The following is a 27,704-nucleotide window of genomic DNA, read 5'->3' as shown; positions in this document are numbered from 1 at the left end:
TCTGGCGGGGGTGTGGGGGATCCTTCACTGGCACTTTTTTTGATGAATAAGCTTTATTTTGATGATGTCTTTTGCACTGTTTAACAAAAAATTGCATTACATAGTGACCTATATTTTATTAAACTTCTTAGATTCTTTTTGTGATGGCAAGTGACAGAAATTTGCACTTTTTTTTCCTTTCGGAGTGCTTGGCCTCTGACTGAAATCAGTGCAGGAGTCTGTTTCTTGAGCCTTCCTGTGAATATGTCGAACAAATGAGATAACAGGTGCTGATCCCACAGAGTCTCATTCAGTCACGTCTGCATAATCCCACTGGAGGAGAGGGAGATGTGAATCCACAGGATGGTAACGGTGTCACTGCTGGGATTTAAAAACTGGTTACGTTCCAGTGAGACCAACAGGGCTCTTACTCAAATCAGTTTATGTGGCACTGAGTAAATATATATAATATTGTCACTTATATAATATATAATTCAGGCAAAATATTCCACATCAAAAGAAACAGAGGACACATGATCTGTAAACACCTACTACTGCTGTCTTACCTGAGGGTCCTCTCTTATCTTATGTTTTTTATTTACACTATTATTATACTCTAGTGGTCAATATTGAATCTCTGTGAGCCTCACATCAAGGCTTTATGTTTGGGTTTTAATCTTTTATCTCATCTGTGTCTTATCACAGCTTATAAAATCGCTTGGAAGCTTGGAAGCATGGATCTGGATTCGAAACTATGAGCTTTACTATTACGAAAATATTAACATATATGGCTTCCAGATATGATTAGTAGCCACATCAGTTTCTTCCCTTACAAAAGGAGCTAAATGGCTGTAGTACACTAATGTAGTATATATTGGGGTTGGGCAATTGGACGCAAATCCAGCTTATTTTCACATCTAGCTCGGTCAGTTTTAGAGTTGGTGATTTTTGAAACAGTGCAGACGAACCAAGACTGTTTACATGAGTTTTATTTTGTTTCTGGTCAGTTTGAATGAAGTGTGTTTTGCGATTAGTTAACAAGCCAATTAAGCAAGTCTGTGTTTGGTTAGATATCATTCTGTGATTTTATTTAGGTTATTTTGGGGGCATACACACATGCATACATTTATTTGCGACTGCCAGTTGTTGGGGTGACGGTGGCTGGTGGTATTTAAATATTGCCCAACCCTAGTGAACACCAATGGTAGGTTATAACAAAAACTTGCTGAATAAACATATAATCAAATAATCAATTAAAACAATGCCAGCAAGATTCTACAGCCATACTAGCAGCTCTGTGAGGCTGTACGGTGGTGCTTTGAGTTAGGCTAAATACTAACACCAAACATGCTGAAAATCAGGGGTGTAGCACTAAATTCTGGGCCCTTTGCACAGGCAGATAATGCTAATGATGATAATGCTAAACCAGTGGGTTTGTTTACATAATGTTTACTATGTGCATCATTTTAGTTTAGCATGTTAGCCTTCTAACATTTGCTAATTGGCACGAATTACAAAGTGAGTGCAATAAAGAATTGGAATATCATCAGATTTACCTAAATATTGGACAGAATAACATTTTTATGTGATGTTGCATGGCACAAATGATATTGTTAAATGTATTATAATATATCCTATGGGGACTATGAATGTCTGTACCATGGTAAGTTGATGACACATTTCAAAGACCAACTTCTTCTCCATCCCTGTTTAAAGAATACTACACTGTGAGTCAAACATGCTCATTTGCTTTATCGGCTTTAATCTGAACACACACATACAGTATGTATACAAGTGAACAGTCATTTGAAGGTCAATGGCACTTGCTTTCCAGGTAACAGGCAGACAGGGAAGCTTGTATAAAAGAAAGATGTTCTGTAATTTGTGTAATGGGTAGTGATATAGCTGTATGACTGCTGATATGAAACCGTATTGATTTTTTTTGGAAGTAGGCACTACTTCCTGAATCGTACAGGTAGTTTTCAGAGTATTATACAGGCTTAAATGGACTTAGTTGATGACTAATAAGGTTCACACAGGGGAACTCCACCAGCTTCCTCTCCTGCATAACAATAACAGCTATAAATAAGGTGAGGCTCGCAGTGTGAATCTGTATAAATGTGCTGCATGAAGACACTGTTTATCACAAATTGTCAGAAAGTAGAGAAACGCAAAAATATAAAAAGACAGAGGCAGACAGAGACAGAGAATTGGTTTGCTGAGTTATGACTCATCATGTGACATCACGTGCCATCTATCCATTCAGAGAGTTGTGTGTTTCATACTTTGCGTGTGTGTGCAGGGGTGGGGGCTGTCGGGTGGCGGAGACAGACTGGTACTTCATGTACTGCTGCTGTCTGCTGCCTCATACAGTAGCATTAGGCCACATTATTTATCCAGTACCATTGCTTATGTGCAGAAGACGGAACAGTAAAAGAACAGTAAAAGCCTTCACCGCGGTACAGCTCGAGTGTTGTAGTATCTCTCGTCTTACACATGCCACTATACTCTGTCCACGGTGATGACAGACAGAAAACACAACAAACACCTCATAAACAGCTTTCTATCTATAGCCACCTCTGCTCCAGACTGTGTTTTGGTTTGATCTCTGCTCTGTATCGACCATATTACTCAAGTTATTCTGTACAAACAGGGCTGTGATGACTCTGCAACAATGGTGGTCTATTTTCAGAGGGATATTGAGAAACTATGCTGGGAAACTATAAAGGGCGCCTAATGTGAGATCTAATTGAATCACAGCCATTGCCCCTGTGGGTATATACAGCTAATATAAACCCCCAGCGAATCTGTTTCACCACCAACCAACATCTGAGGGCTCTGAGGTCTCTTTCCTTTCTATCAGTAATCTTATTTTCTCAGTAACCCTTATTCATCTGAAGTTTTGCACCTGGGACCTGCACAGTGCAACAGTTTTCACATATGCAGGGAAGTGCTATTCATTCATTTTCACACCAAAAAGTGTTTTGGGACTATTTCCTCAACGCTGCCTTCTCTATTTAGCTTTTACTTCCCATTGAATATGACTAATGTTGCAGAACAATAGATCTCAACCAGCTGGGTCTGATGTTCCTCCTCACAGCCTACTTAGCTCTTCAGCTGCTAAATGCTTTACTGTGTTCACCAGCTAGTCTCTAAATTTGTCTGCCCATTATACTGTAGCTATCATACAGGTAGTCACAGTCACCCCAGAGCCTCATGCAGACAGTGAAGGACTCTTGAGATCTCCATACCGATCTAATAGATGAATCATACATTTATACAATTGCTATTATTATTATTATTATTATATAATATGTTGGCATTCACAAATGTTCCTGTTCAATCATTTTACCTAACAGCAACCAAGTTAAGATGTTTCCCCACCGTAAGCATGATGAAAAATGACTGTAAGACAGAATAGCAGCACTTTCTACTGAGAAAAAACACTAATTAGCTTCCAAACACAACCGTAAATGTTACAGCAGGAATACAATCTGAAATTGCGAAGTAATTAACAACATCTGCAACCAAGTTTCCTTAACATTACCATGTTGCAACATGTAGCAGTGTACTTGCAGTCGGGGAAGTACTTCATATTGCGGTTCTTTCTTCCATTAAAAATTAACATAAAAGAAAATGTTCCAGCAATAGATTTACTTATCGGCAATCAAGTTCACGTTTTCCTGACATTAGCATGTAGCGTCATGTTGAAGTGTAGGCTACATAATACTCACGCATCAAATGACAACTGCAGAAGTACTGCTTGGAGTGCCTGTACCCCTGCTTTGGAATAACTGCCATACAGACCCCTTTAAAATATATGTTTTCCCTGTACACATAATAATCTGAATACAATCCTAATACACACACATACAGTGCATCTGCCTAAAGCTATTTTTTTCTGTCATTATTTTAAATATATAACACTGCTTCAATACTTTGTTTTATCTCCAGCACCATTTATTCTTCTTATCTTCTGAATATCCCCTCCTCCACTACTGCACAACCTCATTAAAGTTTCATCCAAGCTATTCTTCGAAATACACACAACTTAAAAGGGCTACCATACAACAAGAAAGGCTTTTCATCCATGTGTGTGACCTGCTGAGCTCTTGCTCATTCCTAAACTGGGTTTGTCTCATTTTAAGAGTTTACATTTTATATGAAAAGCAAGAATAGAGATAAACATAGAAGCAAATAGAGTACTCGAACCATTGTTACCTCTAACTCAGGGATAATCGACTTGCTTTGCTCTGGGGCCACTTCTGCAAAAATGACAGGAGGCCAGAGGCCAGTCGCAGCAGCCCCGTATATGTTTCTGGGATTTTAGGATATTTCTAGGATTTTAGGATGTTGTGGATTTAAGGACATCTGGGATCTGAGGGAGTTTCTATAATTTTAGACCATTTCTAGAATTTTAGGACATTGGGGGCTTAGCTAGGACCTTTGTTGGGGGGTGTGGGTTGCCCTCTACTGGCACTTTTGTTGATAAACAAGCTACATTTTGATGCTGTTCTATGCACTCTGGCAACTTATATACTGAAAGTACAAAAACAATTCCCAGTGTGAATAACTTTTTTTTATTGTGTAGTGGAAAAAGGCTGGGGGTTACCCGGCACCCTATTGGGGACCATCATTTTTCACTGCTACATTGTTTTGTTTTTTTTTTAGAAGCGAATAACTCACTTTAGGATTTAATGAAAGGGTTTTATTGCAGCTAACCTTTCTTACTCAACCCATCAGGACCCTTTGTAAAACCTCAGAGACAGATGGGTGGAGAGGGAGAGAAAGAGGAAGCCCATCCTGATGTTCTATATATACCCCAATCCCAATAGCAGCCTCTGTCTCTGTGCTGCAGCCTGCCAGCCGGAGCAAAGGCCCAGCAGTCCGGCTCGATAAGGAGCCTCTTTGTCTGCCTCTATGGCTCTCAACAGGAGCAAAGTCGATTCCACACAACACAAGGGGCTCAAACACTGAGGCTCACCATCAGGCCGCAGGTGAAGCATTTACGCTGCTTCTACATATTGTGAAACAGTGATAAAAAGAAGAGGGAATTAAACTTGCGTCACTGTGTTTGCTGTAATGATACGCTGCCCCCTGTGACTCTGTAGGAGCGAAGGGAGTTTCAATGATACTGTAATTGCTCGCTCCTTTCCTTGTTTTCATGAAGGCTGACTGTGGAGAGACCTGGCAGGAAGTGTTTGTGGTAAAGTGAGACTGCGGATGAGTGCTGCGTGAGAAAGAGGCTGGTATGTTAAGGTGTTATTGTCTTGCTGTGTAAGAGAATGTCATGTTCGTTTCAGTTCCCATAGGCTCCTGACGTCCACAGAGTGGGACTCATGTTTCAGCCCCCCTGACTATGCACCACCGATACTTCGTATTGCTGCTCACATTTTTCAAAGCATCAGCTTTTATGTTGACATCCTTCCTTAAGACAGTCATTTGTTTGCCTGCATTTCATTTCAGTGGAAAAATCATTGTCATATATCAATTGGAACATTCTGTCATATTTTCCTGTTCGTCAAACTTGCATCATTGTCACATGGTAATGCAGCTGAATGAAGGGGAGTATCTGCCAGAAACTTTTCTCCCACGTCCTTAGTTTGACCTTAACGATAACAAACTCACTAACGGTCTGGTGGGTAGGATTTAGATGGATATATTGACAGAAATGGAATGTAATACAATAAGTATGTTTTCTTATGTGTATTATTCCTGAAAAGAAGAACGGTTTTGTTTCTGTTACCTCAGAATGAGGTATGTTATATCTAAATAGAGAGCAGATCCTCGAGACTGCCATGTTGCACCACTATGTTTGTACAGTAGCCCAGAACAGATAAACCAGACAATTGCTCTCGATAATGACTATGTAACACAATGGATGTGCAAGTTCTGTAATGAACATGAGAAAGCCTTCATACAATGTGCATCATCCCTTTCTGGAGCATAAACATTAGTACACAAGTGGTACAAATAAAGTATCTGTTTTAACTTAAAAGTTATTGTCCGGCATTCCTTAAATGTTTAAGATTACAAAACTACCTCACCTTTTCTTCAATGTAAAATTTTAAAGCACCCTGGAGAATCACTTTTTTAAGTTAAAATAATTAGTTTACTTTTACAGTATACCCGATACTGTTACAAACTCCCTTCATTATCAGCAGTGATATAGCTCATAACAAAAGGTGTATCCTTATTGAAAATAATAGCTGCACCCTTTGATTTGGACTTGAAATTTGATGAGTATACTTGACCAACTCATTCCTTATGCAACTTACAATTGTCAGAGAACCTAAGGCGAGTCTTTTGGGGGAAAAAAAGGAAAATACTAGCTCTAAAACGCATTTTTTTCTTTTGCATTTTTTACAATTTACATTTTTTACACCATAGTTGCATCGAAAAAACACTGATTTCTTTTACTCCATGTTTTTACTAGTTAGTTTACTAGTTTAGTTAATTAGTTTATTAGTTACTAGTACCTGCTCAGTTTGTTCTAAAGTGTCATGAACATCTGGATGTAAAGTTATCAGAGAAAAAAAGGTGAGGACACATTAGCAGGTGCTGGGCCAATGCCAAACAGCATCAGAGAAACCATGATTTGTAACGTGAATTTGCTTTACTCTGTGTTTTTATGAGTATAAATCACTGGGTTCATTTGATTTGGAGAGGAAGAGACCTCTGTAGATAGTTCCTCACATGGTAAAAACCTCCTGAACGTCTGAATCCAAACTAAGGTGAGCACACATTAAGTTATCAAAGAAAAACTGTGATCACACATTTGCAGGCTGGGCAAACGAGCCATCTGCGACATGCTGAACAGTGTCGAAGCGACACTGATTAATGAAGTGAAAGTGCTTTATTTTATCACCTATTTCATTTGTCTTGGAGAGGAGGACACCTCAGCAGACAATTTGGCTCCTGGTTAAAACCCCCTGAACAATGAATGCTGAAGGAAATCTAATTGGGAGAAGCTGCTGATTGAAATCTGCAATTATCACTGCATAGATGCCACTTAATCTCCCCAAATCTTACACACTGGAACTTTAAAATGACAGAAAAAGCTCAACCTTACTACCTCTAACCTAATGTCTAAACATATCTATTTCTAATATATGATTAAACATGACAGATATGGACCAGACGATCCCCATGTCACTGCAAACTCCACCTGTTAGCCTCAGGAGAGTACACACTGTACTGCACACCATGTATTACAAATGTCTGATGCAATACACACAAAGTCGCCAACCGCTGCTTTTCACATGATAGTGAGGAGCTTCACCGGCTGGGCAGAACGAGTGCCAACGTCCCACCACACAGACACCCAGACCATCAGGAGGAGTGACTTCCTTTAAGTATCATTAATATTTGAATTATATTGTTGTGTAAGGTTCATATGACTGTTTTGTTACAATCTTATAACCACTGGAAGTAGAAAACACAGATCAGTGTGGACTGAAAAGCTCACACCTGGCTGATGAATGATGTTGAGTGTTTAGTTATGTCAATAATGTCAATCCAATTGATTGGATTACTGAATCAATAAGAACAGCCAATATGGTTGTTAGAAAACCATATTAGTTACTATTTTGACCACTTGGTTGTTACAATAAGCTGTGAACACAACACTGACATATTATCATTTTATAAAGTTGAAATGGCAACACTTTACTGTTTACACCCCCAGCGTTGTTATCAAGTATCTGGTTCTTTTAAAGCTCCACTTTTACCACTTTTCCACAAACATAGAACAGGTTCTATTCCAGTTCCTGCATTTCATTTTTGAAGTGTTTAGATTATTTTGACCAAAACACATCGGTTTGGTATCCGAAAAGCTGGTTCCCAGTGGGAACAACAAAAAAAAGGCAGATTTTTCTTGATCTGAGGTGCGAACCCTGAAGTCTGAACACAAGTGGGCATGCCATAATCTACAGGTGGGAAAGTTCTACATCTTCTTATTGTTAAGAGGTGGTCCATGCTTGTTTTTGGAAAAAACAAATATAAAAAACTTCAAAGACATCATTGCGATCTGCCATCTTGCTACTGCTGTTTACTTCTTGTTCAATTCCCTCTATTGATGATGCGTAATTGATTACAGTGGTTCTGATCAAAACTGGTGGAAATACAGACTGGTTTCCTCAATTGCACCACAGTTCCAAAAGTGCTGAATGGAAATGGTTCAAGAACCAGAGCTTCTTTGGTGGATGAAGGGTGTGAGTTACCAGCTATTCACAAAACTCGTCTGTCTCATGTTTGGCACGGAGGGAGTACCATATTGTGGGTTTATCAGAGCTAGTGCTAAAAACAGCTGCCTGCATGGAACAAAGAGAGTTGATCAAAATAGTAAAAAAAACAACAAAAAAAAAACCAATTAACTGAAAAACTCTAAAAACTAAAATGCTCCATAGAGCTCAGGGCACCTGCAGAGTCATGCAAGAATGCACGACACGCCCCCCAAAAAATCCTATTGCAATTATTTTGACAGATATTGTGATTACATTATAAGTTGCGGTTTTAGTGGGAATGTTAATTTGATGATTGTGTGATTTTTGATTTGTAGGCCACTGCATCACTGTAGCACCACAATGCTACATCTAGAATGGTATGCTGTGACACATTTTACCTTGATTGAAAAATTGCAGCTCCTGTGATTTAGATATTGCACTTGACCAAACTGCGATTTTGATAATACTTTAACTAATTGTGCAGTCCTCAGACATGTAATAATTCTTTGTGAATTCATCACTACAAGTGACACCTTTCATTTTACACATAGATATACGTTACAATGTAAATGTATTAGAAATACAAATATTGATTAGTGCATTACAACTATTTTACAACTATCTGCTTTAGTTTAAATGAAAGCTACAATTCTGAAGATCCACCAACGTACTTCATGTGGCACCCTGACTGTCTAACTATAACCCCTTTTTTCACTGCATATAGAAACAGATTTGAGAAAAAAAGAGAAGTCACTTATAAATAAATATATTATTCAAAGAACCCCTTTCCAAAAACAGAAACAACTTTCTTATGTTGCTGTTCTTATCTTTGAAGGGAAATTCTACTTTCTTCTTTCACAAGCTCAACTGCAGAAGAGGACCCGGAGCAAGTAGGCATGAAAGTGTGTTGCTCTAGGGCACTTCAGCAGAGTAGATGTTTGTTTTCAGAGCTCGTGCATATGTATCCCACCTAAAGAGGCACTCTACCATCTTACACAAGTTCAGTTAACTTGTCATGAAGAGTACTATTCAGCATGTAAAAACCGTAAAAACAGTTGTATAATGTCTCATGTGGCTCTAAAGGAGCTTTCTTTAGTCTGAGGAAATAACTCTAATGATGTTGTAATGATGTCAACTCAGCTTGGAGCAACTTTTAACAGAAAGTCTATGTTAAAAACAAATAAAATAAAATACATCTAAAGGACACAGGCATTTACCAGGCCAGGTCTCACAATGGGTGCTATTGAGTTGCATAATGGGAAATGGAGGATTCAGTGTTTTGCAACCCGTTCTCATTCCCAGGTTATTAAATACTGATGCTTTGTCATACTTAAGCATCTCATGAAACACATGGGATACCCTTTAGTGTCTGCATGTGACACACAGCTGTCCCCCTTGCCAAAAATGTTGCAACATGTGGTTGATGTTATGAAAAGGTTGCAGTTTCAGGCAACAAAAATGGTTCAGAAAAAAAAAATCACGTTTTGGCTAAAAATTATTGTTACAGGGTTAAAGATGAAAAGGTGAGACAAAACAACATAAATGCATGACATTAATTTATTAACCATGTGTCACCCATACATGAGTGACATAATGTGTCATTAAAACAATGTTGACTTTTATTTTATTAGGGGACATGAACAGCAGTCTCCTGGGTGACAGTCCTGTGTTTGTTTCACCCATACACGCCCCCTCCCTCCTGCCTTATGTGGACTTTCTTGCCATGGGCTGATTATGAAAAAATCGGTCCCTTGGTACAGTAATTCAAAAGTGGTTTTGCTTCTCTTCTGAGTCATTATGCATTTTGGGGCAACTTTGTGTCATTTTGGGGTTTCGTTTTGCCACATTTTGTTGTTATTTTATCTCTCCTTGCAGTTCATTTGCATTTTTTGTGGTCATTTTGAGCCTCTGGGTCACTACATTCTAATTTGAGTGATATTTTGCAGGTGAAGGCCCCCGCCACATTTTGCTCTTAGACCTGTGCCTGGCTGGCTTGTTCAGTAATCTATCCATGCTTATCACTATTAATATCATGTCAGTTGCCCTCAGCAACAAAAATTGCCACAGGCGTGTTTAAATTGTAGTTGAAAGCCTGATGCGTCTCATAAAGATGCAGAAGGGGGCCCTCAGTATTGGTATCACACACGGAGAGGCAAGACAAAGTGTCAGTGTTTGACAACCCAGGAACACAAACAGACTGTGTTTTTTTAGGGCTTCACCCATTGGGACTAAAAATCAGGATATCTCTGTCTCTGCTGCTTCAATTTATAATCATGCAAGTCCACCAACTTTATGGGAAAGCAATACTTCACTCTCAAGAGAAGTCAGGACATTCTCCTTACTCAGTGGTGGAATGCAACAAAGTACATTTACTCAAGTACTGCACGAAAGTATGGGTTCGATGTACTTGTACTTAATTATTTTCTTGTCATGCCACTCATATGCCACATACCTAAACACCACATTCCAGAAGGAATTATTGCACTTCTAAGTTCACTTCATTTACTCAATAGCTTGAGTTAGTTTACAAATAAACATCTTTGCATAAAATCACATGAGAAGAATTTTTAAAATATGGTGTTTTGTTATTAATTAAATTACCGATATTAACAGTTTACACAGGTACAGCTGCAATGATTATTTGTGTAACAAATCAGTCAATTCTCTGAGAATAATTGCCAACTATTTTGATAAATATTCATGTCTTTTTCTTTTCTTTTTTTTTTTTTTTAAATAATTTTGAGTTTTGGGGGTGTTTTTTCTCTTTTTTTCGTTTTTTGCATATGTTGTATTATGTTGTTTTGGCTGATTTCTTTTTCTTTTTTAAAGTTTTGAGTTTGGGGTGTTTTTTTCAACTTCTTTATTTATAATTTTGAGTTTGGGGGTGCTTTTCAATATTTTTTAACTAATTTAGATTGGGGGGTGTTCTATTTTTTTTTTTATATAATTTTGATGTTTTTTCTTTTTTGTTTGTCTGCATTGGGTAATTTCACTTTTAATAGTTTTAGTACATTTTCCTGATTATACTTGCTTTTACTTGAGTCACATGTTCACTACAGGACTTATACTTGTAACAAAGTATTTTCAGAGGGCGGTATTAGTACTTTTACTTAAGTAAAGGATCTGAATACTTTTTTCAACTCTGTCCCTTCTCAACACCATATAACCTTTCTTGCCAGAGTGGTGAAGTATAAAGAGTAAGACTGGGCCGTGTTAGACTGGCAACTCCAAGAACTACCACTTCCTCTCTTCTCCCTCTTTCTCTCTGGTATCCTTTCCAGCACCGTTTTGTTTCCCGTTCTCCCATCTTTATACGCTCTGCAAAGAAAAGCTGACCAAACTGAAACAGAACAGTCACGTGTGCAAGTGTGTGGATGCCTTGTGTATGCGTGTGTGTATGTAGGGTGTTTGTCCCCGGCGGCATGTAAGGACGGGACGACTACGAGGAGTGTGTTCTGAGCTGTGAAGTGGGTGTCTGTCAGGATAACAACACAGTGGGATGTATGATAACGGCACACATACACACCAGCATACGCTGTGTTCCTCACCCACAAAACTCCTCAACTCAATGTCATGCTTTGACAAAATGCCGACAGAAGTCCCCCTCAGGCGCTGCCATGACAAGCTCGCTGCTCTTCTTATAAATAAAACAGCCGAGTAAAAATGCAAAATGCACAGATAGACTTACACAAACACAGGCACACCGCAAGACAATCGTCAGCTATAGTCCTTAAGCACAAAGATGTTCTTGTCACAGATCTTATCTTAAATATTCACAAGTCTATTCTGCTTTTTTTAATGTCATACTCAAACAATGTATTGCACAGTTGCCCTCAGACGCTAAAGGAACGGGAAGACGAAGAAGCCGAGGCAGGGCTGGCTGAGTTGATTGATGGCAGTGTGAGATGTGGCGAGGTGTCAGTTTGGGACGCGCAATTTTTGCCTGACTCAAACACAAGACAGCAGAAGGGAGACGCACATACAAACACACACCCATCAGAAACCCTTAAGACTTAATCCATCACACCAGAACTGACAGATTGATGTGAAATGGGGAAAAAAGAGAACACCAGGGGACAAAAGAGCAGGAAAAACATAAAAACCACACTGAGACTCAGGGGCCCAAACACACACACATTTCAAAAGACACAGTCAGTCAAAAGCTGAATGTGTATCCCTCGGAGACTGGGCCCAGGTGAGTCCGAGTGATGCTGGCACACTGCTCCCCACAATGGCCCAGATAAACAAAGAGAGCACACACACAGAATATGGTCCAGAACGGGGCTTATATAATGTATTTTCTGCTAACATGGTAACTGCACACTCATCTTCCCTGGGGTGAACTCGGCTCAGCTGGGCCGGACATGAATGCTGGGAGATGTTGAGGAGAGGGGAGGGGGAGCTTGAGAGGAAAAACAAGGACTACAGCGGTGCACCGACGAGCCTCCTCAGGACCAGGAGGTCTAATGGAAAGCCAAAGCGCTGTAACAAGGTCACGGCAGGAAGTGCAAACACAAGCGTAAACAAACAGAGCACTTCCATGGAAAATTGGCTTCTGCTTTTTCTCATTTTTTTAACACATATACAAACAGTGGATAGCGTGCAGATGAAGTGGCCTCTGTCATTTTTACACATCACATTTCAAGGTCGCGTGCTGTGTCATCACGCACCGCTGGCCTCCGGTGCATGAGATTCAACGTCTCTCGCTTGCTTTCTGAGTACAACTGCTTCATATTTCTCCACACAGAGAGCGATGCAGGATCATGTATCATATTACTGTGGCTGTCTGAGCTTTGCAGCTCCATGTTTACTGATCTATCACTTCCTCTATTACACCACCCCCTTATCTCAGGCAGAAGGAATGAGAGTCAGACAGGGAGAAAGACTGCGTCTGTTGACCTCAGAAAATCACGTTCATGACTTCCACCAGGGGGTCTTGGACATTTTTCAGACTAAGGACCAGAATGAGCAGAGATCCCCTAGACTATGTAAAATTGAGTTGAATATCAAAATGGTCTACAATTAGGTGTGGGGCGGCCTAAAAGGACATATAAAAACATACCCTTTAATGGTGCATACAATACTGAGCTATCAAAATATTAATTACTGGCAGATCAAATATTTATAGATCATGTATTTTTCTGTAGAGGACAGTGTGTCGTAGTCTTGTGCTCGAAAAGTTACCAAACGATTCATTATTGCTCACAAGAATGACCGTACACTTGAAATAAGTATACAGCTTATTGAACGAAATGTTTTAATTGTATGCAACTGTTGGGTAATTAGCTCCTGTTCTGGATTGGTGCTACAGAGTGATTTAACATTAACCAGCTGATAGGATTGCACAAGGATTCATGGGTAACAGCTACCCTTTAATTCATGTTGTGTACTGTAAATTAAATTCTTTAATAAATAGTCCAATTTATCTTTGAGAACAATATGTTGGATTCATGTCAACATGTTTTTTTTAAAATATTTTTTTGGGCTTTTATTGCTTTTAATTGACAGGACAGTGTGTGTGTCAAAGGGGAAGACATGCAGCAAAGGGCCAAGGCTGGATTCAAACCTGCGGCCACACAGGCAAGACACCTTCTCTGTACACAGAGAGCCACTCTATCCACTGAGCCACCAGGCGCCCCAGTCAACTTGTTTTTTTCAGACATATTTCATTCAATTAAAAAATAAAAAATAAATTAAATTAAAACTTAAATTCCCAAACAATACCTATGCGGCCCTCCAGCAGGGAATCTTGGGACCCCCGTTGAAAACCCAGGACTTTGATGAACATATGATTTTATGTATTTCAAGTCTGAAGTGTTAAAACATAAAATTTCAACAGATACTAAGCAGCTATTAAAACAGGAAAAATATAAGCCTTAGATATGAAAAAGATATGTTTGAACCGTTCAATCATCAGCTCAAGCTCCACTTACTCAAGTTTTCCAGAACTTTCTACTACATCTGACTTACCTCCTCGCTGAATGGAGTTTACCCAGTTGCTATGGAGATAATACTTTTAGACTGACTCTACTTTAAGATGATCTTTTGCTTTTTTATGCTAACACCATGTCATTATGAGAGTTTGTCATACGACAGACTAGTTTGTTTATGTATTACATTTTAACTTTAAATTATGTTATGATGTTTTTGACACATTGTTTTATGCGCCCTGGTATTTTTTTTATACACATTGTTAAATAAATTTCCAAAGACAAAATGGGTGTATCTAATTAGCCATTTCTTTCTGAAATCCAGTGTCTGATGCACTCTTTTAGCCACAAAAAGCACCCCAAAGTTTCCTTATGACTGTCTAGATACACCAGATTAACTAATTTAAACCCCTTAATTATTTTTTATAAATTTATTTTTTTGATCAGGTCTTTGAAAATGCATTTTCTCTTTATCTGTATTTTTAACTGTATTTCCTCATTCAGAATTTTGTGTCAAGATTAGTAATCTTTAGTATATTGTATTCAGTATGTTGATAAGTAAACCTTGTGTGTTTATCCAAGAAATCAAGAGCAATTTAATCATATTTTAAAAGGCTGATCACTGTAAAATTGCTCAGAAGGAAAGTGAAAGGGAGAACTGAGACTAAAACTATTTAAAAAAAGGAAAAGTAATGGATGTGATGGAGCAGAAGATCACATGAGTGAGTGAGTGAGTGAGTGAGCACATGAATGCCTTCCAATGTATTCTTCCTGTTTGAAGAATATACAGTATATAGGTCAGCTCTACAGGCTGCGAAGGCCCCTGTATGACCACCACATACTTTATTGTACACTGTCTTCCTTCCTGTGCCAGAGGGCTGAGGGCAGAGCGCTCACAGGAAGGAGGGCAACCATGCAAAGCTAAATAATGCAGTGGCTCAGTCTCCACATTATGACCTAGTAAATGGCTGGTTATACAAACACTCAGACCCTCTTGGGCTGCCCAGTCTGACAGCACAATCAGAAAGATGAATGGACCGCCTATTATGAACTAATTTATTGCTATTGAAGCTGGGGTCAATTCACTCAATTCAGTATTGTTTTATTCTGCGCAACTCCCACACAATAACTCTGTATAGACTGGGTGTATAACATGGTAAAGATTTTGGCAATTTGAGCAAATTTCACCCCTGAGTTGAGTTTCAGAATGGCATATTGCCATGCATGTTGCCAAAAAGGTTATCTAAACAAAGTGTGAAAGGGTGAAATTAACGAAATAGTCTATATTTAGGGTTAATGGAAGATACTTGTCATGCAACTCCACAAACTGAGCATCTCTTGCATGCTGCAGGCCTGTGTGTTGACAGCTCCAGCTACAAGGAAAGCAGAATGAGTGAAACAAGGAGCCAGACAGACACACAATCACACACATAAAACCCCTCTCATTCACCTCTTCTCATTTCTAGACCTCAGAATGGCTCCAACAACTTCATGCACTGTGACACGTCTGCAGCCCCACAACTGGACAATCCAACTTCTGCACACATGCACACTGCATGTGTCAGCCTAAACATTCATGTCACACGCTCAAAGTAAGCAACTCACAGTCCGTGACAGCCCCCTCGGCGTCCCACCCTACCTTCGGTGTGGCAAGTGGAGGACAGGATGGTGCTCGGAGGGCGGAAGAGGTACGGGAGGTAACGGGAAAAACATTTCATCTTCTTCTCCGATGCTTGCCGACGGGTGAAGAGCGCTGCGTTGCGGGCTCCACATCCGCACTGCCGCCGCGACAGCAAGCCAGAGAGGAACCAGGGGGGTGCGGGAGGGGAAAGAGGCTCTCCGTCCGCGGCGCAGGGGGCTATGACAGCATCACTTTTCGCAGGCAGACAGCGCAGCCCAGGCAGGCAGGCAGGCAGGCAGCAGGCTCCGGTGAAACTGCGCGCCGCCCCGGGAGCAAAACAGCGCACAATGTCAGCGCACCTCCGCTTCCGTGTCGGTATAGTTCACTCTGTGCATGTAGTTGTTGGAGTGAGAGCAGGACAGGGGGTCGTGTCTGTCCTCTCGGATGGGAGGTCAATGTATGCGTGGTCTGCCGGTGTAAACACCCCCACCCCCTCTTGTCTCTGTGTCATCTTATTGGAGCTAAAAGAGAAATAACAGAGATGTTGATGGTGTTGTTCCCACGATGGAAGCAGATGAATCTGACAAAGCCATCATAATAGACGAACCCGTGATTTACATATTCACTAGTGTCAGTGTGATTTGCCGTTATAGGCCTGTTTTATTAGGTAGCCTATTACAATGCAAGTGTTAGCACTTTATTCTCAGTGATAGAAAAATGACAACAGTGCAATGTGTGGTAGGCCAAAACTTGATGAATCATACACAAAACTTGTTTCCAACTGCTGACCAGATATTGATTAATTGGGTTTGGCGCCATCTTGTGGCAATATTTCATATGGACAACAAAAGAGAGTTAATGTCGCAAAATAAAATAAATCCTGTTCAAAATGGTTGGAAAAGGAGACTTATAAAAATGTATATGTATCAATTTTAACTCGTGGTAACAACGCAGGACTATAAAAACTATTCAAAATGAACGAAATCTTGGGCCAAGGTAGTAGAATTCAAGCATTAAAACTAAACGCAACAGTGTTGTAAGGGCTGATACGACTGAATTTAAGAGTAAACAATCAGCCTACATGTGGTATTGAAAAGCAAAAATGATTTACTCTGTTGTAATTTAGTTATTTTATCATATTTTATACATATGATTTGTTATTATTATTATCAGTTGTATTAGTATTATTGTTGATTACATTATTGTTATTATTATCATTATTATTATTATTATTATTATTATTATTATTATTACTCCCGTTTTGTGTATTACATCTCCATTCAGAACTTACAATAAGGCCTAAAAGCACTTCATTAGTAATCGATTTTCGTTTTTTCTTTTTTTGTACTCAGGTATAATTATGAATATGTATCTTGCCATACTTGTTCTGTACATTTTCAGTCGATTAAAAAAAACTAGATGTAAGTGCTTGTGTTTGTGTTTTGTTTACTGCGATATATGTATTTTTTAGCCCCATTTTTTTGGACATCTCGCGAGACTTGAGTGTGAACTAATGCCAGCGGAAGTAGTATGCGAGTCTCTTTTCCGCCGGCCATAGAGGAGCAAACGGCAGGGTAAGAATTCCTGGCAGATAATTCACTAAAGTTATCACCATCCATCCTCCCTGTAATGTCAGTGTATACCCCTATAAAAGTCTAAACACCTTGTGAGCATTGTCACTGTCAAAATAAGGCCAATATTGAACCCATATTGATGATATATTGGTAGTTAAAACCTGTCAGTATTTGGTGTCCCTGCTACGTCCGTCAGTATCCGCATGTCGGCTACGGATAGTGAAGGTGGTTGATTTCTGGTATTAGCGACAAATATTCGTCTTTCTTTACATGTAACTACTGTACTTTATCACCCGGACGACATTATTGCCGAGTTACTATTAGCATCGAAAATACTATGGCTCCAGTCAGTCTGTTATATTATGCTAACCTATTAGCGTCACTTTGCTAGCTTAGCATACCGCTTTGAAGACAACGTTATCATAAACTAGCCTGCTGGCTAATATGTTACTTTAATACTGTAAACTGGGGTGTTTCGAGTAACGTTAGACGCAACATTAATGGCGTAAATTTGTATATGTTTCAGTGAGGTCGCGTGAAGAGAAACGTGTTTTTAAAGCACTCATGTTGATAGTTGAAGTCTATACTGACTTTTTTGGAGTCTAGCTTTTACAGTGCAGCGTGCTGCTTGGTTGCTGGAGTAATGTTTTTAGCCGTTAAAGAGTTTTTCGTCAGATAAATGCATGTTGTCTGACCAGTGCACGTAGTTAACTTTGTATAATCTCTGTGTCTTGATTGCTCACAGCATCATGAAGCTGAATCCATTTGTAACATCCTCCCGCCGCAAGAACCGCAAGAGGCACTTCAATGCCCCCTCACACATCAGGAGGAAGATCATGTCTTCCCCTCTGTCCAAGGAGCTCCGACAGAAGTACAATGTGAGGTCCATGCCCATCCGCAAAGATGACGAAGTTCAGGTATTGAAGTTTGGATTGTTTAAAGATTTTCATATTTGTCTCATAAGGTGTAAGTTGCACTTGCATGACCCTCTGTTGTTGACAAACAGGTCGTCCGTGGACACTACAAAGGCCAGCAAATCGGCAAAGTAGTGCAGGTCTACAGGAAGAAGTACGTCATCTACATCGAGCGTGTGCAGAGAGAGAAGGCCAACGGAACCACAGTCCATGTCGGCATCCACCCCAGCAAGGTGAGACAGTTGTGTAGATTGTGTAGATAGGTGTGCTTACTTAAATGAAATAAAGTGTAAGTTGTGATATTGTTAGACACTGTAGGTTACACCTGAAATGTTGGCAAATCTAAACTGAATGAGTAGCTGTGCGTGTTAAGATTTACACTTGAGAAATGGCAGAATTAGCATCTCACTGAGAACATGTACATGTACAAAAATGTCAGTTTTTTGCTCTCATACTAAAAAAAAGCACATTTTCTAATAAGCTGTTAAAGTTTCCTACTAGTGTGGTGGGCTTGTTTGACTGCGTAAAGACAGTCCTTCAACCACAGTCTTGAAAAGGTTCGTGCTGTGATATTTGTGCATATTCAAAAACCTGTTTATCCAAGTCTTGAACAATTTTTAAAGTAGGTGTGTTTCTTCTTAGGACCAGAAATATGGGCTTTTCCTTTGAGCATGCATCTCTATCCCAGCCTTGTTAAGTGTTGGCAGGTTGGTTCTGCAACATCTCGATCAAAATATACAAAGCTGACTGTAAACAGGCAGCTGTTTGTTGCAAACTGGAAAAAACCCAAATGGAGACAAATTCCAGATGCGCTGTATACATGTCCAAAGAAAGTTCTTCTAATCCAAGTAACTCCAGCATGTCCCACATGACCTAATTGGAAATTATTCATTTACGAGAAATAAAAAGGCCTTTCATCTTAACACAATATGCTGTTTACCTGACATCAAATTCAGAATATTGTGATATTTGGCATAACAGTGGAATATAAGTGCACATTTCCACATAGCCACTGATGTGAAATGAAAATAAGTGTTGCAGAAACTGTTGAATGGCGAACATTAATTCCCTGGAAAAACTATACCCGCTCTGCTTTTGTTGTGCTCCTGAAGTACCAGAAAATCAGTCTTATATCATGGTTCAGAAGTTGCACAGCAAACCTCATAAGCACTTGGCAAAAGCGGTGGTGTCGGTAGAGCACTTAACTTGAAAGTGTCGGACCCTGCTTGATTTAATTGTTTTAACCCTGTGCATACCAGGTGAATGACTTGTAATACGGAAGTATTGCTGAGTTCTTGGCACTGTCAGAGAGTCATTGTTTGTGGTGATATCTGAGGCTGTAGTTAGCGGTGTTATTGCATTGGACTGCATTATATTGAAGTGTCTGATGTTTTGTCCTTCACAATTATGTACATTATGTGTTGGACATAATTCTCAAAGTTCTCTGAAACAGTAATCGGTTTAATGTCGTACCGTCAGTTTAAGACATTATTTCTGCACTTAGTTTCCACGAGGTCTATCAAATAATCCAGTCTTCAGCACTCTTGTCACCACCTTGAATTTTTAGTGTGCCTAACTACTAACTGTTTGACGCAAGGAATATGTACTTAATGTTTTTGTCAAAGATGTTGAAGTGAGTAGGAAACACGGAAGTGCAAAGAGGATTTGACAGCAATTTAACTCAAGTTTAAGGCAGTGTTGAACTTTGTCAGATTGAAAAGATAATACCCAAAAGTAGCAGTTATAATCTGCAAAACCTTTTTTTTTGTAACTGCATAATGATAATGTATTTGCTAAATTTTGAGTACAGGTGAGAGTTAACACAATGATGATATTGAAGATATCAGGGCAGGAAGCAACATAAAACACAGTGCAAATCTGTTAAGTTGTTTAAATGTTGTGAGTGTAGACGGGTAATGAGTTTGCATTACATTAAAAAGGTGTTCCTGATGTTTTCGCTCATCTGTTTGTACTGTATTCAAATGATGTAAACAAATGCTTCAGTATAATGCAGTCCATTACGACATCATTTTTAAATCTAGCCCCAAAACTGTACAACAGAGTCAGACAAACAACTAACATCTCAAGTTTTTAAGTGAAGGTAGTATTTGTGCAAGTACTTAAAACAACACATCAAAGCACAGATGTAAATTAAATGGTGGTTGCATTCCATTCTGATGCTTCGGTTCTGGTATTGTGCCAGCACCTCACTGTCAAACTCGTGCTTTAGCGAGACGCTTGAACAAATCTGAGCCCATGTTGTTGTTTGCAACACTTGTACTTTTCTTTCTGTGACATGTCAAAATGTCTGCTGTGAAAAGACTTGTGTTATTGTTACGTCCACTGCAGCAAACTTGCCAGTCCTCCAGTTTGTCCCTCTTTTTCACCAAGCTGCTGCAGCTTTATGGTGAAATGGTTTCTTGTATTTCATTTTTCTCGTGTCCATCAGCCCGGGAACCAGACAAATCTGCAAGCTTGTTTTATTGTCTCTGGCACATTGGGTTGGGCTGATCAGAGCCGTAGTCTTTGATATGGGGTGGGATTGGTACAATACCTGACAACTTGCAGAGTTTTCAAATTTTACACAAAAATACATTATATCATTTGTGGATTGTGCATCCTCATCCTGGCGACATTAGTGACATCACACCTAGCATAGTGAGGAGAAGAGCTGCTGAGGCATTTTCGAAAACAACTAAGATGGCTGTAGGCGACGTGGTCCTTGTTGAAGTTCTGTTTTAATTTTCACTGCAAAAGTGGCAAACCTCATTCAGACATATTGTAGCTGCACCTTCACAGTTCTTTTCTGCACAGTGTAGTCAGTTTGCATTCGTCCATTGCTAAGAGCTACGTCATGTTCTGTTGATGTGACTGGTTGAAGGTCCGCCCAGCTGCGTCTAGAAGCATATTAATCCACGGTGATTGACAAAGGCCCTTGGAAATTGAACATTAACAGAAGTTCTAGACTAACTCGCCATTGTGATTTGGTCTGTCGATGTCAGGATGTGTGTCATAGCAGATACATCGCAATAATGGGGGTTTCTGTTAAATTGCAGTGTGCCAATAAGCTAAGCCTTAACTATTTTCTAAGCATGCACAATTTATACAGCCCTAGATTTGGCACACCTTATGCAGCCAGAATTCATGTTATCAATTACACCTTTGCTTTTCTTGTTGTAGCATCTTTATCTGCAGAGAAATGTTTGCTTCATTATTGTTAGAGTGACAGCAGTGGTTCATTTTACACCGACAGCAATCTGTGTAAAGCTGTGACCTAATACACATAGCTATGTAGATTTCCATGCTCAACGTGAGCACATAACTGCCTTTAATGAATACCTTCCACACAAAATGAAAGTTTGTAAATCATGCCACATTACCTTGAATTTATAAAGAAAATTAGCATGCCTCTACAGAAAATGGTGAAAATATTGATGTATGGATTGATTGAAGACCACACTTCACAACCGCAAAACTACATCAAAGTATCTGTTAATAAACTCGAGCACTACTCATGCGAAGTAATCAAAGTCTCATTTATCCAGTCGTATGCTCAGTTCTTCCAAAACATGTATCTAGCCAAAAATAACCCCTTAGCATTAAAGTCTGGCTTTGAAGATAGTGTGAATAAGTTTCGATTTCAGTTCAGTTTTCAATAGTAATGTTTTAGTGAAAATGCATGTGTTTAGGAAGTATCGGAGCATACGACTGGATACAAAGATGATACTGCTGATAATAAACTGATTGCTTTTGTTAAATATGGTCCCCAGTCAATCTGTAAATGTTTGCTTTTTCTGTGTAGTCTTGCAGGAAAAACAAGTTTTCTCAATGAATTCCAGATAACAAGGATGACTGATTTATAAACAGTCGTTTTGAGGGTGAACAGCCCTTTTAAAGCCCAGCATCTGTGAAGTTTATTAGACCTCATGTCTTAAGCCTTGGTTATGGTGCCTGTTGCATTTCATTAATGGACTCTGTGTTGTGTATGTGTGGAACTGTCTGTGTTAGACCAGTAGACTTAAATCTTTTGCATAATTTGCACTGATAACTAGTCATTAAAACGTGCTGTGAACATGCCTTTTAATGTTATTGTTAGTTGTGAAGTTGCCAGATTATTTTAAACTATGCTTCCCCTTTCTTAATGAAAGTAACACTGCAAATGAAGCCTTCCATGACTTGCTTACAAAGCCACTGTTTTTTTTCCATTTGCAGGTGGTCATCACCAGGCTAAAGCTGGACAAGGACCGCAAGAAGATCCTGGAGCGCAAGGCCAAGTCTCGCGCTGATGGAAAGGAGAAGGGCAAATACAAGGAGGAGACCATTGAGAAGATGCAGGAGTGAAAATGATCTTTTGCTATCAATAAACTGTATAAATGGACCACGCTTCGTCTGTCTTGTGTTTTAGTTGTGGAGTTTGGATAGTTTTGTCATATATTTCTGGGTTAAGGACTTTCTGTTTCAAACATGCATACCTTATTTCAGGTAGTCTGAAGTCAAAGATTGTTGTACATCACCTGTTACAGAAGAAAAACGGGTCATTGTGATGTCTGTGTGAAGCCCATAAATGCACACAAACACTCCAGTGAAGTCATTTTTAATTCAGTGCTCAAAGTTACATTTACAACAGCCAAATGTTTAGTAAACTGATGGTGCAGAAGTCAACTCTCCAGATAAAAGTATTTTTGAATATGGATAAAGGCCCAGACATATTTACAAAGAAGTTCAGAATTTATTTGAAATTGGACTTTTGGTTGAAATCTCAGAATGTGTCATAGGAGGAAGCCGCTGATTGCTGGAGTGAAACGCTCGTGGGTTCATAGTTTTGTCTGACAGATCGAATTGCTCATTTTTTAGGCTTAGGCACTTAAACGAGCATCCCATAATTATAAGAAGTGACAAGGATTTGAATTAAACGCCACGTGCATCTTAGGGGGGAAGTTTTTATTTTAAAGTGTTACAAAGTCACAGTAAAGCCTTGAATGCATCATTTTTATTACAAAAAGGAGTCTGGTCGTGCTTGCATGGCACTGGTAGATCTGTAGTTCCACAAAATGGGCAATAGGTGTCACTTTTTTACCACCAGTATGAAGTCCAGAATAAAATACTGCTTGTACTTGTTGCATCTTTCCAGAAAGGTAAGACTTAAACCAGATATATGCTTCACAAATTAATGTTTAGGACAACTCTTCCCAATTAAATGTTGACACGCTGAATGCATATTAAGTATTTTCAAAACAGAGGTTGTACAACAATATTTCATAATAAAGAAAACATAAATTCAATTACATAAGTAAAATGCAGAGGGAATATTAAAAATAAAAAATCTTCAGGGTGTCCTATAAAGATGTAATTAAACTGAAATGTCTAAATAACCTAACTGTCATTTTCAAATCAATGAGTTTTAAATTTTCAATTGAGTATATTTTCTCTAAAATGCAAAATTAGTTTTTTATTATTTTTTTATTTTATGTATGTAATGTTTTGCTTAAATAATCAATAAATTGTGCACTTTTGAGAAATGAGCAGTATAACTAATTTGTCACTGGGATACCTTTATTTATGAATAAAAAAAACTTTTCTAAAGCATCCTCAAACCAAAAAGGTGACACAGAAAACAATCTAAAAAAACATGTTCACTGTTAAGAAAAATGACAAAATGACAAGTATTAGCTTTTTGCTTTTTGTGAGTAGTCTTTAATAAAAAAAAACAAACTCTTATATGATTATAAGAGGAATAATATAATTATGACGTAACAAAAGATAGTGTCCCTTTGTTTTTTGTGTTTATTTTTTCGTTTAGATGAAACCATCTATATTTACAGGTGGAAGTAGTAAACTTCAAAGATTACCTTTACTGTTTGGTACAACCATGGCTGTATTACTTGACTTCCTCCCTCTGGTTGTCGGTCATGTGATGCGTGCTGCCTTTTCTCTGTTGCTCTGTGGATCCAGCTGGACGAAACTGAAGTTGTCTCAAGTCAAAAGTTTGTACTTCTAAGACAACTTTGGGGCGAGAAGAAACACCACCATGGCGGAGCAAAGTTTAGTGATCTCCGTGTCTGTGATGACGCTGTTTTGGGCCATCATTGGAGGAGTTGTTCCCTGGTTTGTCCCCAAAGGACCAAACAGAGGGTGAGTGTGTTAGCTTCACTTTAGCTTCCGACTGGCTACAAAGAGCTAAGTTTTTATCATATGTTGTCCCGTGACTTTCAGTATATACAAATAACTGTACAGAATATTAAGTGATTATGATTTTCAATTAAGTTTCTCAACATTATATGATCAACTTTGTAAAGTTAAACCTTGTTGGTGAACTTTACTCGCTATTAAGTAAAAGTTATGGTTAGCTAACTGAAGCTAATTTGACAGCCCATCCACCCGTGTGTGTGTGTGTGTGTGTGTGTGTGTGTTGAAGGAGGCTTCATCATTATTACTGTTTTTTTCTGTTGGGGCTATTGGCATTTATGTACAATGAATCTACATGATCCATATCTTTTTATTTAAACACCAAACGCAACGGTATATATACCTCATCTCTGGAAAATGTGCCTAATTCAACTTCCCTTATCTGCTGTTTGTCGGCGCATCACGAGATCGTGCTGTGTTAATAAATGGCCTGTGATGCGTTTAAAACCCGCAAAGCAGATTATAATAGGGCTATATTCAGTGTATTTCACAGATATATTGGCTCTGTTCCCAATGTGGTTACTTACCGGATAAGCTTTACAAAAGACTTTAATAGAAAAATATGTATATTTGGAATTGTTAGTAGTATAAAATAAGGGAAGTGCCCTTTAAAATCAAACACAGTTATTACCAAGTTAATTATTATGTAGTTAAACTGAAGAAAAGAATATCAATATAAATTGTTCATCATGTGAAGTATTAAATGTAATAGCATTAAAATGTTAGAATATTAATTCTAGCAATGTTTCTTTGGGCAAAATATCATCCACAAATCCAAATTTAACCATTTAAAATCTTTTTTTTTTTTTACATTTAAAAATGAATCTAAGCAAAAACAAGGAGGTTATTAAGACGATGAATTTTTGCACCTTTAATCTGTTTGTATAAATGAATACTGTCTTCTTGCTTTGTGTATGTATAGTGTCCCTTGGCATCTCTGTTTGCTTGTTTCACTGTTATTAATTGATGTAACTTTTGTGTTTGATACTTGATTCTTTGATTAATAAAACCAAAAAACATTATGCAATCATTACGTGCTAAATTTACCACTTTTAAATATTTTCTCCTGTTTCCACAGAGTGATAATCACAATGCTGGTTTTAACTGCAGTTTGCTGCTACCTGTTGTAAGTATTATCATTCTGGAAATCTACAAAATTATGTTGTGTTATTATGAGTTTTAAAACATGTCATACAGATGTGCACAAATCAAACATATTTAATTAAACATAATGGAGGATGAACTGATAAGAATGTACATATAGTATTGTGTGTGTGTGTATATATATATATATATATATATATATATATATATATATATATATATATATATATATATATATATATATAGTAATTTGCAGAAATGATCAGTTAATCCAGTGACAGAAAATTGTTTGACAGTCATTTGACATTAATCAAATAATTTGTTAAGCAAAAATATCAAACATTTCCTTGTTCCAACTTCTGAAATGTAACAATATGTTGCTTTTCTACTCTGGATTTGGGACTGATAAACTATTTGTTCATCTGATAATGTGGAGACTGTTGTTTCTTCATATTAATTTGTGTGCATTACTGGCATAATTACGTTAAGCTTGTTATTGCAGTTAGCACTGTTTTGCATATAGTATTTCTGAATTATTTATATTCGTAAATTGTAAATGTGCATATGGTGTCATGTTACATGATGCATGGTAAAAGAGCGCAGTAGAGACAAAATGGTTTTGCAGCTATGTTAAATTATTTTTCCAAAGGCCCTCAGTAAATGTACCAGCCAACATGTTGGGTCTTTTAAGGATTAAGCCATTGCAATAAAGGCTTTTTAATATTTCCTTTCTAGTTTTCTTTATTTTGGAATGCCTGGTTCGCCTTTATGTGTGCCCTCAATTGATGTTGTGATAATCCCAACAGATGGATGTTTTTTCATGACAAATATTTGCCTAAATTCAGTGACCAACAACACGGGGTTTGAAGGGATATGTTTTCAAAGTACAGTTTTATCATGATCATAATATCCTGTCTGTCTGTTAGCTGGCTAATAGCAATCCTGGCCCAGCTGAACCCACTTTTTGGACCTACTCTGTCCAGTGACACCATCTGGTACCTGTACTATCACTGGTCTTAATCTTCCTTTCCAGGACACCTGACCATGCAGGTAAACTTCCTCCTCTGAAGAAAGTGTTGAACCTACAGCTGATTTAGTATGTTTTATGCAGCTCGTATGGACTACTTATATGTAGCCTCTAGATTATGGATTTTATTGTTTGGCTTGGTTTTTCATGCTGTATTTATTTCAATTCTACAGGGGAGGAATTGACACTGCCACGTACTAATGGACGTTTGCTTCTCCAGAGATCATTCCTTCTGAAATGCCTTAAACTCAGGCCTCTGTGTGATTACTGAGCGATGCCCACGCTGGTGCCTTGCACAAAAAATAATTCCCAAAGGACTCATGAAAGATCTCACCGAATGTGCTTTACTTTAAATTAAAGCAACCTCCTCTTGGTGTTGTTGTGCTTATGCGTGATGTATATTGTGTTTACTGTTATTGTTAATATGAATGACCGTGCCTTTAAATAGTTGATGTGCGTTGTGTTTGATGTGATCTCTTTTTGTCTGATAATATAAGTGATGGATGTGATCCATTTGATAGGTGTGAATTAATAAACGAATCATCAAAAGCATTGGTCCATAACTTTTTAAAATTTCGTTTTGCCCAATGAGCCAAAATGTTGACTGGTATAACTAAAAGTAATGTTGCTGTAGATCTGATGATTTCCCCTCATTTTGTTAACATGTAGGTAGTAGTTATATAGGGTGCCTGTACTGCACTTTTATATCAGTCCTGTTGATATTTCCAGAACTAATGCACATAATAAATCAATAAGGCATTAAATTTAAAGGAAAAACAAAGAAATATATAGATTGAAAGGTGTAGGCTGAAGTTTAAGCTTATTGTACCCACCTTTTTGTTACTTAGCAACTCATTCCTGAGGTTTAGGTTGTGAAAAAAAAAAAAAAAAAGATAAAACAAAAAGATAACGTTTCATAAATTATACCCCAGATTAATATTAGTGTTCTTCCTTTATTTTTAATCGCAAATTCTCATTTTATGTTAATACATACCATTTTTAAGCATTTCATTTTTATGACACATTTTAATTACATTACCAAATATGCTGATAATAAACTGTTAAGTTTTACACGCTACAGTAGGATATATAAATGTATCTAATTTCAATGCATTTTGGTAAAACTTTTTTTTTTGATGAATGA

General features: G+C 38.2%; 3 protein-coding genes and 1 long non-coding RNA gene across 5 annotated transcripts in view; 3 read left to right on the top strand and 1 right to left on the bottom strand.

Annotated features, from left to right (window-relative positions):
• Positions 1–15,834, top strand: part of LOC148188954 (uncharacterized) — a 70,348-nt gene extending 54,514 nt beyond the window's left edge. The window contains exon 4 of one of the 2 annotated variants that reach the window (XR_015777297.1): positions 15,601–15,834. This is a non-coding gene — a long non-coding RNA (uncharacterized LOC148188954). Of the gene's footprint in view, positions 1–5,282; positions 5,808–15,600 lie in introns of those variants that run through there. The other variant, XR_015777296.1, reaches the window with a different exon arrangement.
• ppp2r2ba (protein phosphatase 2, regulatory subunit B, beta a) overlaps positions 1–16,226 on the bottom strand; it is a 60,257-nt gene extending 44,031 nt beyond the window's left edge. The window contains exon 1 of the mRNA XM_042492948.2: positions 15,774–16,226. Coding sequence (XP_042348882.1) covers positions 15,774–15,852 — 79 coding nt within the window. The 5' untranslated portion in view covers positions 15,853–16,226. The remainder of the gene's footprint in view (positions 1–15,773) is intronic.
• A 1,000-nt stretch (positions 16,227–17,226) lies between these two features.
• On the top strand, positions 17,227–22,621 carry rpl26 (ribosomal protein L26). Its single transcript, XM_042493601.2, has 4 exons — positions 17,227–17,329; positions 18,075–18,246; positions 18,336–18,476; positions 22,456–22,621. The coding sequence occupies exons 1-4, from the start codon at positions 17,286–17,288 to the stop codon at positions 22,582–22,584; spliced, it is 486 nt and encodes a 161-aa protein (XP_042349535.1). The 5' UTR covers positions 17,227–17,285; the 3' UTR covers positions 22,585–22,621.
• A 1,529-nt stretch (positions 22,622–24,150) lies between these two features.
• atp6v0e1 (ATPase H+ transporting V0 subunit e1) lies at positions 24,151–27,112 on the top strand. Its single transcript, XM_042493364.2, has 4 exons — positions 24,151–24,375; positions 25,508–25,555; positions 26,460–26,583; positions 26,734–27,112. Exons 1-3 carry the CDS (start codon positions 24,272–24,274, stop codon positions 26,551–26,553), a joined length of 246 nt encoding a protein of 81 aa, XP_042349298.1. The 5' UTR covers positions 24,151–24,271; the 3' UTR covers positions 26,554–26,583; positions 26,734–27,112.
• The last annotated feature ends 592 nt before the right edge of the window (positions 27,113–27,704 follow it).

The sequence above is a fragment of the Plectropomus leopardus genome, chromosome 8 (assembly GCF_026936395.1).
Source record: "Plectropomus leopardus strain MGB_pleo_1.0 chromosome 8, ASM2693639v1, whole genome shotgun sequence".
NCBI classification, from domain to species: Eukaryota; Metazoa; Chordata; class Actinopteri; order Perciformes; family Serranidae; genus Plectropomus; species Plectropomus leopardus.
The sequence above is the reverse complement of the archived record's forward strand: the minus strand, read 5'-3'. Positions and strand labels throughout refer to the sequence as shown.

What these genes read in the sequence shown, in the direction of transcription:
- rpl26 (XM_042493601.2), top strand. Translation starts at nt 17,286, where the DNA reads ATGCGAGTCTCTTTTCCGCCGGCCATAGAGGAGCAAACGGCAGG. An exon ending in ATAGAGGAGCAAACGGCAGG is followed by an intron (nt 17,330 to 18,074) that starts GTAAGAATTCCT and finishes GATTGCTCACAG; the next exon opens with CATCATGAAGCTGAATCCAT. An exon ending in GCAAAGATGACGAAGTTCAG is followed by an intron (nt 18,247 to 18,335) that starts GTATTGAAGTTT and finishes GTTGACAAACAG; the next exon opens with GTCGTCCGTGGACACTACAA.
- atp6v0e1 (XM_042493364.2), top strand. Translation starts at nt 24,272, where the DNA reads ATGGCGGAGCAAAGTTTAGTGATCTCCGTGTCTGTGATGACGCTGTTT. An exon ending in CCCAAAGGACCAAACAGAGG is followed by an intron (nt 24,376 to 25,507) that starts GTGAGTGTGTTA and finishes CTGTTTCCACAG; the next exon opens with AGTGATAATCACAATGCTGG. An exon ending in GCAGTTTGCTGCTACCTGTT is followed by an intron (nt 25,556 to 26,459) that starts GTAAGTATTATC and finishes TCTGTCTGTTAG; the next exon opens with CTGGCTAATAGCAATCCTGG.